Here is a 19,513-nt window from a genome sequence, read left to right on the forward strand (position 1 = left end):
TCGTCGTTGAATTCACCGCATTATAGGTTTACAAACAAATTTATCTCAGACTATAGTTGACAAAAATTTCTGTTTATATCGTGCAACAAACGTCATTCTTTGCCAACATCTGCGTTCAGGATTATATACATTATAATAATTGTAATAATTGCGCAACAAGTTTGATCGTACCAATTTTATTACATATTTTCGCGAGACGAGTTATCATTTATCATAATATTTATTATATCGTCGCGGATGTAAATTTATTTTTTATTATTGTACCGGGATTTTTCTTTTTCTACAGTAATATATATATATATATAATTATAAGAAATTGTAGTATTGTCCACCGAGATATGTACAAAGGTTATATACACGTACACATGATACTGTACGCACGATAATTTGAGAGTGTCTGTACAACGGAACAACGCCTTGCGTTAAAGGATTTGAATTTGTAAAATGAGAATAAAAAAACCTATACACGATCGTACGATCGATTAATTGGCACAACGCTATTATTAATTGGCCATGATTCAATTGTACGATAAGTCGGAAAGCTATAAATTATAATCGGCTTCTCAGTTATTCCTCTCCGCAGATTCAGTAGAAGAGCAATACCGGTTCTGCTCCGAGGGATACGTCCGACCCTCGATCGTTTTAGATAAAAGGTTTGCGTCTCGGCTGAGGGTCGGTAATATGTCGGTAAGGGAATCTCTCTCCAGAACCGGTATCGCTAGTCTACCGGATTGTAACAATACGAAGGAAAAAAATGGGATAACCGTGGTAGGTATACACCTTTTTCTTTCTTCTTCCTTTGTGTCGAAATATCGGGAAAAAACGCACCTGTAACGTCGGTAACGACATTTTCCGCGACTACCTTGCCGACGGCTCGCCGTGTTGGCTGGCCGAAAAGACCCTACGAAGTCCGCCGAGCGGTCCCCCCGGGGCCTGAATATTCGCGTTGAGGCAATTCGCGAGGCTCGGACCGAGGCCGCCGGCCGATCCCGGCGTCGCCGGCTGCGAACACTTCTCCATGTGATGATGGTGCGATCGGACGGCGAGTCGGCTGACGTGCACCGGGATCGGGACGACGATTCGGGGCCCGTTTCCGGCGTGCTGACCGGCCGAGTTCCGGCCCGCGGAACCTGCGCCGCTCGTCGTTAGGCCAGCCTTGACCCTCTTCCACTTTGCGCGCCGGTTCTGGAACCAAATTTTCACCTGGACCTCGGAGAGCTTCAGGGCGTGAGCAATGTGCGAACGTTCCGTAAGGCTGAGGTACTTTTTCGCGTGGAATTCACGCTCAAGCTCCAAAAGCTGTTCCGAGGTGAACGCCGTTCTTCGACGCCGCGCTTTGCTGCCGCTTCCGCCGCCTCCCCCCGATCCTCCGCTTCCGCTTCCTCGCTCTCCGGAACCGTTTCCTCCAACCTCGTTTCCCATTGAATCGTCCTCGCTATCCGCCGACACTCGGCCGCTCTCCGATTCTGCAATTTCAATTCAGAGGCTCGGGGGTAAAATAAATTTGCATTGCCCGTCGACGGTGTAGAAGGAGGAAAAAATATCGAATCTTCGATTGAACGGTGATCTAATTAGTATAGAATTATTTATTAAATCGCGACGAATTCTGACGACTCTATATTTTGGCATTTTATACTTTGACATTTCCATTCTTTCACTTCGCCTTACTTTGATTTTCTACATTTTTAAACTCTGTGAATTAAGTTTTCGCTTGTTAAAAAAATTCGATATCGTGGTCGTTCTGTTTCTTGATCTTTCTATATTTTTACCTCTACCGCAATTCAGAGACATACATCGTTCGACATCTTTTTTTATAGATTATATTTTCGGGGATCGGATTGTTGGATCCGTGTAGAGTTATTGTCGAGTTTTACGAGAGGTTTCAGTATACGTGAAAAGAAACAAATTTCAGAAACGTAAAGCATGTAACCGTCAGAATAAATAGAACAATAGCCAGGCTCAACACGGCGCGGATTGTATATTTGACTACGTTGAAAATGGCGCGCCGTCTTCGACTAATAAACAAAAATTATACGGTGTGGATTACTGTGTAGAAAAAGCTTTTTGCAGATCGAGTCGTGAATTAAAAGTCGGATAGTTTCGGATTGACAATGTCAGGTGTAGTGTGGGACTGACGGTAATTTATTATGATCGGTGAAAAAAAAAAAATGTAGCGTAACTCTCACCATATTCGAATTTTCCTGCTTGATTGTCTACATTATCAAATTTTCTGACATCGTGATTCGTATATATTACAACGTACCAGTTTATCCTTTTCAACTCCACAGTCCAAAACCGCAATAATAATTCTACGATATCGAAGAATAATATAATCACAGACAGTACGATTAATTTGATCTCTTCGCATGATTCATTTGCGAGAAAATTAGGCCCAATTGCTTTTCGAGAATCATTTCCTTCGGCGTGACGCTTCGATCCTTCGCGATAAATGATAGTCAATGAAATTCAAGTATCAATTTGCCGGACTACCGTTTTATCGACGTTCGATTTCATCGCGTCGGTGATCCTCGCTTTTATACACAGGGGCGAGTGGCTTTTTTTTCTTTTTTCTTTTTTTTTTCTCCTGTTTTTTCTACGACCCTTCGCCGCCTGACCCCCGGGATGATAAAGTTTAGTCTAATTTTCCCTACGACGGTCTCCTCTATTCATTGGTCTGCCCCACGTGGCCGACACGGTAAAGGCGGGTCGTTATATCCTCTGGTAAAAAGCAAAGAAATTCAAGAAAAAAAAATAAACAATCCCCTCGTACGATCAAGTCCGCGTTCTTGTCCACGCGTACCATCCTCTGGTGCATCTTTTCGTGTATGAATTTGGCGAAACGTTGACGCGTCGAACCAGCTACCGGTGTTACAAATTTGTTCTTATACGTATATTAACGTATAGTTAAAGTTAGCAACGTTACGCCGCACATACGAAATTCGAAAGCACGGATTCTTTTACCGAGCCTCGGTCACGTTAACGTTACCAATTTCAACCTCGTTTGTATTAGCTTCTGTATGAAAATTGGACAAGCCGTTAAATCCGAAGATCGAACAGATCCTCGACGATAGTTCTGATCAGTTTCTCTCTCCTCGCGTGTTTCAGGGATCGACCGTGAGACACTTGCCGTTTCAGCTCGAATTCAAGGTATGAGGCAAGCAACTCGAAGTCTCCTCTCGTATATGAGAGATTTTTTTGTACGCCTACTAAGATTGACGACATCCCTGATCGGTTATGCAGGCACTAGCATTATCGGTCCGCATTAACAGCTACTTTATTACACTTGTGCTTTGTCATATGCGAATCGCATACCTATACAACTCAGCTATCCTACGGTCACGTAATTATAATTAAATACGCTTATAGCTTCATGAGAGTATTTATCCCCCTCCCACGTCGCAACGGCCGACAATTGAATCGTTGCCTATATGCAGTACGTGTTGCAGTTATATCGTCTGGAGTCGCGGTGTTTATGTAATGACAATCATTTCGTGCGCGCTCCGCGTCCGAGGGGATTGAAAATATATTTTTAACGAGCCGATCGTGGATTCGGTGAAACTTTAAATTTTGTATAAAATTAAAATTATCACTATGAAAGTTGTTATCTCGGTTAGGTTTACGTACGTAATAATATGTATATCGATTTCGACGTTGACGTATATATAATCAAATATCGAAGTTGCTTCATGCGCGAAAATGTGAAAACACTGAAATACGTTTTCATTCGAAGCAGAAATAAAGAGACGGCATTAATTTTACGAATTTAATAAAACGATATCGTAGAATTCGGGGCATATATTTATTGTAGTTTCGTCACTTTCTCCTTAAATCTTGTACGATGAACACGAAGGATAGTAAAACAAAACGTGAAGATGACGGGCAAAGCCCTGTCGAAACGTCAGCAAAAAATGAAGAAACATTTTCGAGTTCGTTACTGACCTTCCCCGACGAAACACAAAATTGTATACGTAGAGGGGTTAACTTTATCGAAAATAAATTATTCCTTCAATTTTCACGATTTTCTTCGATTAAATTTATTTTTTAACAATAATAATTTTCATCCTATCACGACAATTACTCTCGAGTATTGAAAATCTCTCAGCGCGCTGTCAGAAATAGCAAAAAAGAAGGGCAAAGAATTGCGTCTTCCAAGTTGTCTATAAATATAAAAAAAATGGACGTAAAATCGGCGGTAAGAATACTCACCGCTATGGCTCAAAGATGGTTAATTAAGCCCTTTTTCGACTTCGATATTCGTTGATATATACGTCAACGTCGAAATCGACCATCGGGGCAACCCCGTTGTGGCATCGAATTAGTCGTCCAGCCCCCCCACCTCCTCCACCTTGACCCCTCGCGATCGGGACGATGCGATAATCGATAGGCACAAATACCGACGTGGAAAGGGAGGAGGAGGAGGGCCTCTTTGTACGTACCCGCCGCTTTGTGTGCGTGTGTCTAGGAGCAAAGAGCTTCGGCTATATGTGTAATAATATTAGCCCTGTGCATCGCGCAAGTATCAAGCAGTTGGCGCGCTTTGGTATATCATAAATGAATGATAGGTTCTCAGAACGATTCCGACATTGAATACAAAATAGTTGCGGCAACGGCGGCGGGACATCAATTGCAGCCGGTCGGTAAGAGACGACACCGGCCGTTTCGTTTCGTTTCGTTTCGTTTCGTTTCGTTTACGTTTCGTTTCTCGACGTGAAGCTGTTCGCAGGCGTCGCGTCGTATGTGTACACCTTACGTACCTTTCTCCCTTCGAATGACAATATCTCACTCACACCGACGGTAGTACCCCGAAAATACGTGACCGATGATCAACGTCTTATAATCCCTGATCGTGTAACACTTTCTTTCTTTTCTTCTTTTCACTTATTTCTCTTTTTATTCATCACCCTTATTCATTTCGATTTTAATTTGCATTAATACCTTACCCTCGTAGGCGTCAGCTTGAGAAATCATGAGGTTGACGATGCATGTTCAGAAAAAATCGTGACTCGAACCCTTTAAGATTTTTTGAAATTTAGATGGTAAGTAAGTAATGAGAGAGAAAATGTGTAGTTATTTTGAAAAGTGAAAACTACTTGAAAGTCGTTTTAAAATTTTACAATAATTATTTTTTTTTTTTTCACGATGTTTCGTTACGTTAACGTTACCAACTTCAGCCTTCCGCGAAGGAATCATTTTTTCCTAACATGGATCTTTCGCTCTCGTTGATTAATTGTTGTCGGTGTCAGGCATGTTGTACAGATCTACTTGAATCTCGAGTTGCGAGTCGGGTATCGATAGTTGAATACTCCGTGAAATTTCGTAACTATCGAATTATACGGATGCAGATTTCTTTTTTTTACTTTACTTTACACGTAAAGATCTTCAGACTTTCACCTTATCTCTCTCTCTCTCTCTCACTCTTTGACCCGTGTCATACTCCGCGCGCTTTCGAAATTTTGTAAATCTATCGTACCTTTGTTACCTTTGTCTTCGTCTATTGATCGTCGTTATTCAAGCATGTATTATTTGTCTATCCATTGTTTCATCTATAATTATAATTACATACTTATATGTTCTTTCCTTTGCCTCAAGACTCGGAATCAGGTTACGGCCTAAACAAACGTTATCTATCCATCTACCCTTCCGCAGAATTGAACGACAACGTCGGCTTAAGATATCGAAGGTATTCCTTACAATTTCAAGTCCTGATACGTAAAAGTCAACGATTTCAAAGACGGTCCTAAATTCTGCCGTAATTAATATCGTTGTCAGCCGTCCGCACGCGTCTCTCGCATCAGGCGAATTTCCACGTCTCGATCGAAGGTCATCAAACCCTCCGTAAGGGCTTCGTTGCATTCCAAGGCGATGCGTCGTCGGCCGGTTAGTTACGCCTTCGTATACCTATGCACGCGTACGGTCAGCTGGTTATTTGGGCGGTTAGACCGCAAGCTGCTGCAGCGTGTGTGCAGGCATGCTGGTTGTGGGTGTAGGTACGGGTACATGCACCCGTGCTTCATTCACCATTTAAATTGTTTATGCTTCCGGTTGTAGATGATGACGTTTAGCCACCTAGGTGCGCACAGTTTCCTACACTTACTATAGACAATGTATGTCGTGCAGCTTTTCCCGTATGTCCGTTCGGTCGTCGTCGATTATTTTGAGTTACGCGTTGTTTTTCTCGAGAGAGAAATAACGAGACGTGTCGATGCGTCGATTGGTTTTTCAATTCGTGATAATTCGCATGCACGAGTGAGTGTTGGGTAAATTATTAAAAATTGACCGAAAACGTGAGAATTGATTGAGAAATAAATGAGTTGTGGAAAATTGATCCGATTCGTTTGAAATTCGTTACTCGGGGTCGCTGCAAAACGAATCCGACCTCAGAAATGTGTAATTTCAAAATTCAAAAATGTACGCCTCGAAGGGCTAAGTAACTCCTGTATCTAAAATTCCCGGAATGTATGCGTGTACACTTTTCTAATACCTAAGTGAAAATCTCCCGAATTTCAGGCACATGCAATTGTAATTGTAATTACAATCGCATCGCGTGTGGCGATCGCGTCCCTTTGAACATCGCGCCGTCGCTTATAACAATTACACCGTACCTACATTATTATACGAGTATCTAACGCCGATCCGTAGCTGAGCTTATAAGGTCCTGCATCGGCAGTTAAATTACGCGCTGTATGTATAAGACGTCGATGTATAATTATTCAGTTGCTTACAGTCGGGCGCCAATCCATAATTGCATTTTAATTGCGATTGATTAACCGACCGCCAATCGTGAACACAGACATCTAATATAAGATTCTAATTCGCGATTAACATTGTTTAATCGAATTGTACAGGTAAATTTTTTGTCGAGAAACTATTCAAAAATCAATTGTCGGTTGTACCGATAATCGCGTGATTATTAAGGGGACTTCAGCGTCAAAGAATCATCTTCTTCATTTCATTCTTTTTCTGCGTTTTTACACGATTTGTTAAAAACTGATCTTCCGATCGACTTGAAATTTAAACAGCATCTTCGTTACCGTGCGTTATTTTCGGGCCATGCTCGGAAATTGTCGGGATAATTTTAATATCTCGATTATTAATCAGCAGAGCTTCAAATTGTGGTAAAAAAATCTAATGTTCTTACGAATATGGTCTAATTTTATTATAATAAATTTGAATACCAAATATAGAGTCACAGAAACTGACGTTGACAATTTATACTTCTACGTATACAACACATATGCAATATATTTTTATTACCAAAAAATTTTATCGCCTGTTTCAACCGTTGAACTCTCGACTCGACAAAACATTTTCTTGATCAAAAATTCACATTATCGCTAGGAACTCGTTCCGTGTTATCTTGAATTCATAACAAGCACGGATCATTCAAAGGCTTGATTCAATTCTCTAATCAAGTTACCGCAAGTATTTCGACCGACAAAGGTATTTCATTGACTCAAGCAAGTGGTATATGTTGACTCTAGAGGATTTACGAATATCGCTTGACTCGGACAATCCTCCCCCCAAGCATATCGATGATCGGCTTACCGAGCTGGGACTTTGAGAGGTCGTGGACCGGGGATGCCGGGGAAAGGCTCCTGTCATCCTCGCTCTCGTCGGTCAGGACTCGTCCCGGTTGATTGACGTGTTGACTAGGGAATCCACCTCCGGCCTGCAGATGGTTCAGGCTCAGGTTCAGATTGGCCAGCTGCTGGCTCTGGTGGCTCGGCTGGGAGGAAAATGTTGTCCCCGTAAGGTGCGGCGGCAATCCTATCGAACTCCCCGAGGCTCCGCCGCCGTACATTCTCATCGGCAGCCAAGCGCCGTACAAACTCAACGGCATCGCGAATCCTGGTTGCGGGATAAAGCAATCGTCAATTCGCGGTCGAGTGTCGATTTTTTTTTTTTTTTTTTTCTCTTTCTCGAATCGTATCGCAACGAAGTCGCGAGTTGGGTGAGGAAAATTATAACGGATTGCATGCAATTGCAAAATGCAATTTCAATGACGGAAGTATAGGATGATTAGCTGTTTTTTCTCGAGACGGTTTGAATTTTAATTGTTAATTTCAATTGTTGCGATTGTAAGTAAAGCAATTACAGTTTTTAGGAGCACCCCCCGCAAAGGGCCGAAACGTTAATGAAACACCGATAAAACATTACTGGAATAGTGGAACGGCTTGACCAACCCTCCGGATTTTATACCTATAACACCCTCTTAAAAATTTCTCTACGGAACTTCTTACACCGTATCGAAAGTTTCATCCGTCGTACGTTTAATGTTTGTTCAATTTTCAGATACGGTAGATTTTTACTACACTATTTAGTACAAGTTCAAGTTACGTTTTTTTTCTTATTCGTTGTCTTTTCCTTACAAATTTTGGTCAAATAAATAATTTACACTGTAAATTTACGACGAATACCTAAAATCTAAGCAAATTCAAGAAACCTAATTTCGTAAATCGACAAATCTTTTATCCTAAATTGACAATAATTTTCAACAGCGTATTTCGTGATCGTTTCACCAAAATCTATCGATCGATCAAATTACCTGGCAGGGCGTTCGTGGCCGTCGCGAGGCAGTGCTGCTGATACATGATTTCCCTTTCTCTGCCCTCGAGGTCCTCCTGATTACCCGATCGATTAATCGCAACGCCGCCGTTGCTCTCCGACCCGCCTCGGTTTTTAATCTGACAAATACCGCCCCCGACGCTCTGATCCAGATCACTTTTACAGTAATTATTGCCGATCAGACTCTCGATCGTAAAAGGTCTCGGTACCGGCCTTATTCGCGCCGGTTCGACGGACTCGATCTCGTCGCCAGCCGAGCCGACGTCCAGCTCGGTTTCCTCCATTTCTGATTATCTCAAACTCCCCTCCCACCCCTCCCACCCCTGCCCCCCCAGCCTCAAAGTATTCGATGAGAATTAACACGTTCCCGTACGTTTCTCACTGTCTCGTCTCACCCTTTTCTTGGTTGGTTCGTTTTGTTTTTTTATTTTTTTTTTTTCTCTCCCTCCTTTTCGTCAAAAATTCCTTTCACTGCCGCACGTTTGTCGATCGGTATAAATTATATCGCCGCGGTAGATGGTGTTCAAAAAACACGTATCGCGATAATTGGATTATAATCATCGTTCGAGTTTATTTCACACCGCAATCGGGTAATTGATTCACAATTTTTTGTATGATATACGTCGACAGTTTTATTCCTCGATTTTATTCTCAGGCTTATACGGTTGCAGTTTGCTTTTCTTTTTTTTTTTTCTCTACCGTACCTAATGTAATCAATTGTTATTTAACGAGCAATTTCATTATGTTTCACCCACCCTCCCCCCCCCCCCTGCCCCGCACACGGTTCAACTCGCGCGGTGTCAACAATATTCGCACACTGAAATCTTCGGCACAACAATTTCAGATGTTACTTCATCTCACTGTTCGCACTGTAATTGCGTGTGTATAAATTTTCGTAAAAACGTTCATTTCCATGTTTCCGACACTACCACGCTCTCGATCACATCAGTTCCGCACACTGCATAATACGAGACAAAATAATTCATAATATGCGTATCGTTATAGTTACCATCGAACGATCACGATACACGATAAAATATAATTTCATTTTAGTAACTAGAGGCTTTATATCCGCCGGTGTTTCTATTTTCGAATTTCCTTTTCTTCTCTCCAAATTTAGCCAGTTTTTTTTCTAGGTTATTTTATCGCGTCGTTTGCACACATGCACGTATACACACACACGCACACACACACACACCGCACGCGTGACAAACGGAATTGATAAAGAGGATAATCGGCGTATCGTCGGTTCCCGGGATTATCGCATCTTTGGCGAATTAACGCCGCCGCAGCAACTCGACTCGACGCAAGGTTTACGGCAAACTGCACCGGCTTTCGTTACACGCTTTTAAATCCGTTTCTTTTCCTCCTCCTCCCCCCCCCCCCCCCCACCCTAAAGAATTTTTCCCTCCACCGCGAAACCCCCTCTAATTTAGTCTCTCGGTCGTGTGGGCGTCACTCTGATCAATAACGGAGTCTCGGGATTCGTCGGAAAGCAGCCAATCCGTATGACGGAAAGTTTTACCCCCACCCAGAAGTCGCCATCTTTATAAATCGCCGACCACTCTTGTCACTATCTCTCCCACTCCACGATAATCGTATCGTTCAACTACGCGGGCTACAAATTCCTGCCGATGTACGCAAGGCGTAATTATAGGCTCGTTTTATACGTCACGTGTATAAAGAAATCATCCCCTATGACCGTCTATATTTTTCGAACGTAACATAACGAATGCCTGGCAATTATTTGGCGCCGTTTGTTGTACGATGGTTCGTTCCACGGTCTATATTTATAGGTTGGGTTGTACGGTATTGATTTCGAATCACTTGCAATCACGTTGGCAATTATTGCGACGATATTCGCTTGTGGGAGTAAATTTTTGCTGGCGGACAAAGAAGAGACCGCAATTTTTTAAAGTAAAAAAAAAATTATAATAATAATAATAATAATAATAATAATTTGTTTCGGGGTTTCGGATTTGTAAAGCTTCGTTGGATAATATTGTGTTATATGGATTTGTGGGGTTCGGGTTGGTGATAAATTGCAGCAATTGAATTTTTAAAGGAGGGAAAATCTAACTTATACAGGTAGAATTTTAAAATGTAGGAAATCTTGCGATACATGAATGCCAAAATGTAGAAAGGTTAGAGCGGCGGAGAAAGCCAAATTTTCTGAATCTGACGATTCCGTGGTTTTACTTTTCATACTCAATTTTTTTTTTATATTTCACTTTTCTAGAGGTATTTTGAAATTCTGTATGAATTAGATTTTGATATCTTTGAAAATTCGATCTCACGACCCTTCTAGTTTTTTGTTTTTTCCCCATTTTTTCCCTCTAATACAGCCCCATCGGTTTATATTTTCATCACTCAATTAAAACGTTACAATGAAAACCATAAATGTAGTATATGGGGAATTCCATCCAAACCCAACCGACCTCTGACCCTCGCAATTTCCGATTTTGTTTAATAAAAGGTCTGAAACGGTACCCTTAATTTTGAAAATTTTTTTACTCGACAGGTCAATTATTTATATATATCGATTTATACTCAAAACTTAAATTTTTCACGTCGATTATTTATAGACCGGTTTCATCGATAATCTAGCACTCGGATAAAAAAAAAATGTTTCAGAGCTGGGAGAATCGTAGAATATTTTGGATAAAATCGCGTTGCGTTTGCACACAACACGCCATGGAACTACTCCTTGTACATATAATAGAAATTATCGTCTCATTTCTTCGCATTTTGGTATACGGTATTAGATACAACGCACTGTATACAACGATACATAACATACCAATACAGGTACAGGTAAACGCATGTCGCGCTCCGTTCTTTGTCGCACCGCAGGACCTTTTTCGAATAACTGCAGACCCCGGTATTAAATAGAGATTAGCAATTACATTACACAGTTTCGCTTCGCGTTCCTGCTTCCATCGAGGATACACGGGCCATGTGCAGTTGCACATATAATAGCTGGATAAATTTACGAGAGATCGGACGATGCTACGCTTACGGGTATCCTATACGTATAACATAGTATCCTATGTATGCAATACGCCTCTTGACGATTTCCTGAACTAGCAAGCAGCCGCAGTTTCACGTCGCTCGATATAATGGGAAACACATTGCCCCTGCCGCGTATATATATATATATATATATATATATAGAACATCCTCTTTCGCGACTCGTTAACTACGACGCTGCAAGGTGTAGGCGTGTTATACGTGCAACGACGATCACCTAGCGTAATTTTTTTTTATTTTTTTTTTTCATCTTTTATATATACACGAAACCGCAACAATACCTCGTTAGCGTAGGTATATATAACTAGGTATAATTCAACGACGATCTGTCAGCACATTATGCCAGTGTTTCAACGGAAATTATTATCATATTTACGGACGTGTTTTGTCGCGTATGTAGATCTGTTTCTTTTCCGTGTTCCTTTCTCTACGGTTGTCGTTTATCTTTCGATTCGAACATATACGTATGTATCGTGTATGTGAATATTATTGTGCAGTGTAACGACAAAGTATAAGAACGATTCGACAAATTTTTATTACTGACTACAGTCTGAAAATCTTGATTTTTTTTTTCTACGAGTCTCACGATGTATACTGGATATTAAATAATTGTCAAGTATTAGGTGTATGAAAGTAGGGGTGGTAAATTTTTACCGACAAATCGATTGCCGATATTTATTTCGTAGAATTATCCTCACGTTGCGAGCAAAAATGCGAACTTTGAGAGAGAAAAGAAACACAAAAAAAAAAAAAAAAAACCATCAATTTCTGAAACATTTGCAAAACGTCTGAAAATCTTTTAAAAAATGTTTCTTCACTCATATGAACGCACGTCGAGTCAATATTTGCATATTCTAAACGGTGAACGGGTTAGTACTCGATGTTTTAGTAAAAGAAACGATGAAAGAAATATTTACCGTACAGGCGTGTGGGAATAAATAAATTTTTTCTTTCTTTTTTTCTTTATTCATCCGTGATTGTTGCACCAGCTAATTCACGTACATTCATCTGACGCCACGTGGCGTAAGAGAGAGAGGGTGAACATTAAGTTACACACACACACGCACATATATATATATATAGAGTAGTCATCTGTGATATAATTGCACGTAGAGCGAAGCAATTAGTCGGAGTCGCAGAGCCAATCACTGTCGCGTTATTTCGGCAGCTCGTTACACACGGTTTAATTAGACTCTCGTTAGTTTGTACTTTATAAGTCGACCGTGCTGCTGCTGCTGCTGCTGATGATGTCTTATTATACCTACGTATATGCGCGTGATCTACCAGATACGAGACGACGAGTTACGGCGCTAGTCGCGAGGAGAAGTCGTTGAATGCCTGCCAAAAATTTGTAAATCACCGTCATTATAGACATCACGGAAAATTAGTGATATATTTATAGAGACGTTTAACAAACGGTTTGAAATAATTGCTGAATTTATCGTATCGGTGGATATTTTCAATACCTTTATACCTATAAACTATTACTAATTTATTCCGGTTGATTATACCAAGTTGTAATATGAAAATTAATTCATCATCGATAATTGTATATTGATGTATTTGTTAACGTAGGTACCTGCTTGTTATTTTTGGCAAGACTTTCTTTTCCCACGATTTTCAAACGATTCAACAGCGTCGTATCGTAAGTTATGTATTTATAAGATGCGAATCACATTTCAAGGAAATTGGGCGGCCGTTCGGTATTCAAGAATATACGACGTGCGAATTGCATCGTCGACTCAACCCGCGTTGCAACCGCAGTACGAAATACGAAATGCGAAATACACGTAGGAAAACATCGATCGCAGAGAAGACGTAATTCTGAGAGTCGCTTCGGTTCACCGAACGTAATTCACGGCTTGTCGCAACGTCCCGTCGATTAAGTAAATCGCGCGAAAGTTTCGCCCGCGTGCATCAGTTTTATTTATCGAACAAAATATACCGATCTCTCTCTCCGTAACAATTTCACCGCTTCGTTTAACCTCTGTAACAAGGTAAAACGACTGTGTAATGCAGAAATTACGATGGCACGGGTCGGGATCTGTAAATCCCGTTCGATTTTGGCGATAGTTCCCAAAAAGCGGGAAGTTACGCAGAGTGACGGTTTTTTTTACCATTTAGCACAGCGAAATGCCTGCGCAGTGCGAAAATTACTACGGCACGAGTGGCGGACCTTGTATACCGACCGATTTCAGCGACAGCCCCGATAGCGGGAAGTTACGGAGAGTTTCGGTTCGAGCCCGTTACCTCGGCTTCGAAGAAAAATCGAGTGGTTCGTGGGGCGGCTGGGTGGTCGAATGTAATGAATAACGAGTAACAAGGGAGCAGAACCGACGCGGCTGCACCCGCGAGGACGTAAAACGTCTCTTTTCTCGGCTCATAAAGTAGCAGGCAATTAAAAGCACGCCGACGACGTTTTCCGAGTATAACCACGCTCCGGGGTTAAAGGCGGGACAAAAAGCCCTCCTTTGGGAAGAGAGAAAAATCACGATCCATGTGTCGTACGCACCTAACCGAGAAGATGCAGCTTGCTTATCTTCACACGTGCGTAACGCTTAAATATCGCCCTCGCTGCTCGGATCGACGCCTCTTGGTTTCGGTTTATTATTTTTACCATTATCGTTGTTATTGTTAATCGTTATTTTTATTATCACAGCTTCAACGCGCTTGACGAATCACTCACGAGCGAAATAATTTCACCGCGTACGTGCGCGGATGATTTATTATTGCAGTTTTACCGCAGCCGTGGAAACGTTGCATATTTTTGCGGATTTAAAAGAAAAAAATTTAACACGCGTACGGCAACGTGTGTTGTAAAATGTTGCGTGAAAAAATTGCTGTCAACTTTACCGATTATTTACATCGTTGAATTTGAATTATTTTTCGCACCGAGTAGATTGATAATATACGGATACAGATATAAATGCATATCGTACAACCTTTTTTCATCGATAAGCATACACGAACTACAAAGCGATCAATACAGAAGGTTGCAACCTACCATTTTTTTCTTTCTTTTGTTGCACACGTTCTCAAAACCGTTGAAACGCATGGATGTATCGAAATGTTTAAAAATTTTGTAATCTAGGAAAAATAGTTCCCGAAGATAAAAAACAAAAGGTCGTGACCGTGAATATTTGTCGAGTAATTGAAATTTGGTGTAAAAATATTTTGACAATCGATCGACAAAGTTTATAAATCGTCTTCGTCGATATTTGAAAATAAGTTTTGCTCATAGTGGGAAAATTTTTCGAGATATTTTTGTAATCCTTGTACGGAATTTTCGTGAAAAATGGCGTGCAGAAATATTTAACGTCCGAGCATTCGTCGGCCACGATTCTACGCGCATCCTACCTACTACGGATTTTCTCTTTTTACGAAACTCGCGACTATCGCGCCTCGTTTGCCGCACGCAATTCGCGTACATATGTATAAATACATATGTTTATATATAACACGTAGCGTACTCTCTTTGAATGGATTGACCAATTTGTTAAGTTGCCACTCGGATTCTCAACACGCTTTTTCGTCGGTATATTTGTAAGGGGTTTCGAAGTTCTTAAACGCGCGTTATTTTCATCAGCATAAAATTCTCATTTTTCATTTGTCGGATTAAATTTAGTTTTTGTTAAATAGAGAACAACTCTTCGAATCGCAAAAAGATATCGCACGTACAGGGTGTCTCGTTGTCGAAGAACATACTGAAATATATCGCAAACCGAGCATTAAATAGAAAAATGTTGTCGAAATGTCGAAAACGAAAACCACGAAACACGACTGGGACTAAAACTTATTCACTCTTCGATGATAAATAAGAATATGCAATAAAAAATAGGAGGTTCGGTACGAAAAACAAAAGTCGGGCCTCAATGGGCCCAGCAGTAGGTCCCAGTCTTTTGTCGGACATTTTTTTTTTTTTTTTTTTTAAACTTAACGTCCGGTTTTCGATTTATTCGAGCATATTTCTTAAAATCGGACACCCCGTATATTATATTAAACGACTAGAGATTAATCAAGATTCAAATCTAACAAAATCACGCGCGTATATATAATTCCGAGAAGTTTGAAAATTGAGAGGAGGCAAAGCGGCGATCGTTGTCTGAATGTCATTTGCCGTATAATATAGCCGATTAATATTTATACCAGAGATAAAAAAAAAAATAGAGAGAGAGAATATACAACGATAAATTAACCTAGGCGCCGGAGTTTCCGACAAGCGTGCGCGTTTGCATTGCATGTGTGCGTGTGTATGCACGCGTACAGGCATCGGTATCGTAGAGATGCGTAAAAGCGCAAGGTATACATAAAAGCAGACGTTGAATTCAATAAGTCTGGTCGTCGCGTGGCCTTTGTCGGCGCCACACGTGTTCCCGTGTAGAGACTCTGCACTACGATGATACGATATGATACGGACGGAATATTGTGGGAAACTTGCAGGCGGGGGATGCGTACTTTTGCCGCGTCTTCGTTTTCTTCCATTTCCTTCTCTATTTCTTCACCGTAATCATCTTCTTCCCGTTTCGTCCGATGCCGAGCCGCCTCGCTTTAAACGCATCGCCGCCTTCATTTCACGCACAATTGAAACTCCGACCCGTTTCGTTTAGTCCTCTTGCACAAGGGACTTCTCAACCTTCTCTTGATCTTCTTCGGATTTTTGTCAGAAGACACAGCCAGAAGTTCGGTCCCGAGTTTAACACCCGATTAACCCTTCGAGGCATAGTGGTGGTGGGTGTTCTTACCACCTATTTTATATCCATTTTTTTTTTTTTGTAACTTTGGAGAAGTTTGAGAATATATTTCTTTGCCGTTTCAATTCACGGAAAATAACTATCGATCGAGTTTAGACCTTACCTGTTAGGTCGAGTTTAGCGCGTTGGCATTGGCGAAGCGATAAAATCGACATTGTATCTCATTCGTTCCGTTTCTTTTTTCGCCCCCCTTCTTCTACTTTCTTATTCACCCCTGCTTGGCTTCTACCTTTGATTTATTTTTCTCTTTTACCAATTCATAAAAACTCCGGCTACCGCATACACGCGCGGGTCACTTCAAAGCGAGTCCCGCAAAGCTCATTCTCATTCAGAAACTGACTTCTTCTCTTCTCGTCCTGCGCTCCTCTCGTCGTCGGGTAATTCGTGTCTCTCTTTTCCTCTTCTTCTTCTCTTTTTCTCTCTACCATCGCCCGGAGATGGATTCACCAGATTATTTCGTGACTTCTCGTCGAGAGAGGAAGAAATTTCGGAGGGTTTGCTGCCGAGGGAAAAGTAGAGAGAGAGAGAGAGAGAGATGCGGAGTTTCTTCGACAGAAATGAAGATAGGCATTCTTCTAATTTGTCGGCGGGAACCTTTGGCGGCGAATCAATTACACTCGTGATTAAAATACCATTTCAGTCGTAACAGCACGCTTATCTTATACCACTCTTGGAGCTCTTTATACACGTTTCTACGCGCCGCTCTTGCGTCCCAAATCTCACTTCGATCCTTGCTTGTGACATTTAAAATTTTTTTCCCTCCTCCCTTTTCTTCCATCCCTTATTTCCTTTCGCTAACTAGCTATATATGTATACATACAAGCAAGTTCCGGCTCAGATTTTTTTTTCTCCTCACTCGAGATTGCCGACAAGACGAAGAAATAAAACACGTGAACGTTGCAGTAATTTTGCAAAATTATAATCATAATTCTATGTTTTTATTATACTCATCAAGCTGTATAATAATACAATTCTCTCGCGGTTTAATGGAAAGAGTATCTTACCATTTTATACGTACAATTTACATTATACCGACTTTATGCCTACGACTTATATATACTTGATCGAATGCGTTAAAAAGGAAGGAACAAAACATACTCGACGCGACGTCGTCACGTATAAAGAATTAAATTCAAAATGCCATCGTTTATTTGGTGCGACGATGCTGTTTCGTCCTTTGAAGCTCCGATGCAACGTTGTGATCTGTGCTGCGTACATGCATACCTATATATATATATATATATATATATATATATATATATATGTGTATATAAAAACTATCCGTGCACTTATATATATTTATACGTGTATACATGCCGAGTTGGACGGCAGCGGAAGCGGTAACCAACCGTGAATATCACGCGTACAAGGTGTACATACGTGTATGTAATATAGCTTGTAACTTCTCTTCGCATCTCTCGCACATGTTCAGTTTCTTCAATTTCTTCCCCTTGTTATGTCTTAATTTAATTTCACGGAGTACGTAATACTCGCCTACGTAAATCTTGTTGTTGTTTTTTTTTTTTTTTTCACACTAGCGTTGAATCCGTTTTATCTGAAATTTCAATCCCGTTCGTTATACGCAAAGTGAAAAATACGTTGTTCCGTGAGGAAGGAACTCTGCATCTTTCGGACGAAGTGAAATAAATATCATTCATAGCTGCATGTATAATGTACGTACATTCGATTCTTCGATCGCTGTTTATACGTATGGTACGATTTATGATGAGGTAGCTCGCCTTAACTCTTGTACGCTCATGGTTACACATTTTTCGCGATGTTATAATCGCGTAGGGAAATTTACATTGTCGTTATTCTTGCGGTGGACGGTGTTGTACACATGCGTGTTATATCACGCGAAGCAGGGGGATTCGTGTCGTCGCGCTTCATTGGGCACATAAATGCGATGCCTGGTCGAGCGTGTGCCTGTTTGCTGGTCGCGTCAAACATATACATGTATATATATACAGGCATATACGTCTCTTTCATAAATCCATATAATATATTATATATATATATATATATATATATATATATATATATATATATATATATATGTATCGAAACGAGAAAGTCGGAGTCGAAATTTTGTTCGCAAAATGTTGATGTTGGTCCGAAGGAATGATTTAAAAGAGGGAACGATAGACCGAGAAAAAAAAGCGAGTTGGTATAATATTATGAATATTTTTTTCATCTCTCTTCTCTCTCGGCCCCCCCCCCCCTTTCACGCCTGATTACCCGCTTACAGATGGGGTAGGCGCTCAAGTTATACAGCCTACATTTCGACGTTTACACATCTATACTTTTACGCGTGTACGTGTGACGTATGCCCTAGATCTGTATCGTATTCAATTTTCAAATGTAATACATTTTAACGCTCGGTAACCGGTATTCCCCACTTTCTCAGATCTGCATAAATTATTATCGATATATATGTATGTATATGGCAGCCGATTATATGAATATCCGATCCTCTGGAAAATGTTATTCACGTATCCACGTTTTTTTTTTTTTTTTTTATTAAACTCGAAGACGATCGAAGCGTGTATCGTCGGGTTAACTTTGGAACACAGCACGTTTATGGATTTACAAAAATTCTACGGTATGTTATAACGTTGAAACGAATTATTCTTTTGCATAATTGCAGCAGAATACGAGTACAATTAGCATAGAAATGGAATTGGAAACGGGTGGTGTTTTACACAAATTTCAGTTTCCTGAACGTAGAAATTTCCGCAGAGCGGTTGCGTTGATGACTTTTCCATCGGGGTGCCGATCTGTCCGATGGCAATGATTCGGTAACGGATGTTCTCGTCTTTTGGCAAATGATTGCAGTTTTACCCCGAGTTCGTTACGCCGAGTCAATTACAAACCGTTTTGACCTGCTGTTTTTAACCTCCGAACGAAGGCATTGGTCGATTGATCGCAAGCACATATCGGCACGAAATTTCAACATTTTCGTAACGCGTATTGGAAGAGTTGACGATTCAACAACGATACGTAAACTTTTTCACACACCGTCGAACGAACTCTGCATCAGAGCGACGAAGATACGCGCGAAGACGACGCTTCTCTTCATTTTCCTCTTTCCTCTCTTATTTCTCGTTCAATTCCGACGCTGACAGCTCTTCAAAATATCACACCCTCACGACTTGATATTCCACCGC

The 19,513-nt window shown here is 40.9% G+C and overlaps 1 protein-coding gene across 1 annotated transcript; it reads right to left on the reverse strand.

Annotated features, from left to right (window-relative positions):
- Positions 1-281: 281 nt before the first annotated feature.
- Positions 282-8,849, reverse strand: LOC124300250 (homeobox protein GBX-1). The gene is made up of 3 exons (XM_046754122.1): positions 8,546-8,849; positions 7,546-7,848; positions 282-1,466 (listed from the first exon to the last, which is right to left on the reverse strand). Exons 1-3 carry the CDS (start codon positions 8,847-8,849, stop codon positions 859-861), a joined length of 1,215 nt encoding a protein of 404 aa, XP_046610078.1. The 3' UTR covers positions 282-858.
- Between the last annotated feature and the right edge of the window lie 10,664 nt (positions 8,850-19,513).

This window comes from Neodiprion virginianus, chromosome 3, assembly GCF_021901495.1.
Source record: "Neodiprion virginianus isolate iyNeoVirg1 chromosome 3, iyNeoVirg1.1, whole genome shotgun sequence".
NCBI lineage: Eukaryota > Metazoa > Arthropoda > Insecta > Hymenoptera > Diprionidae > Neodiprion > Neodiprion virginianus.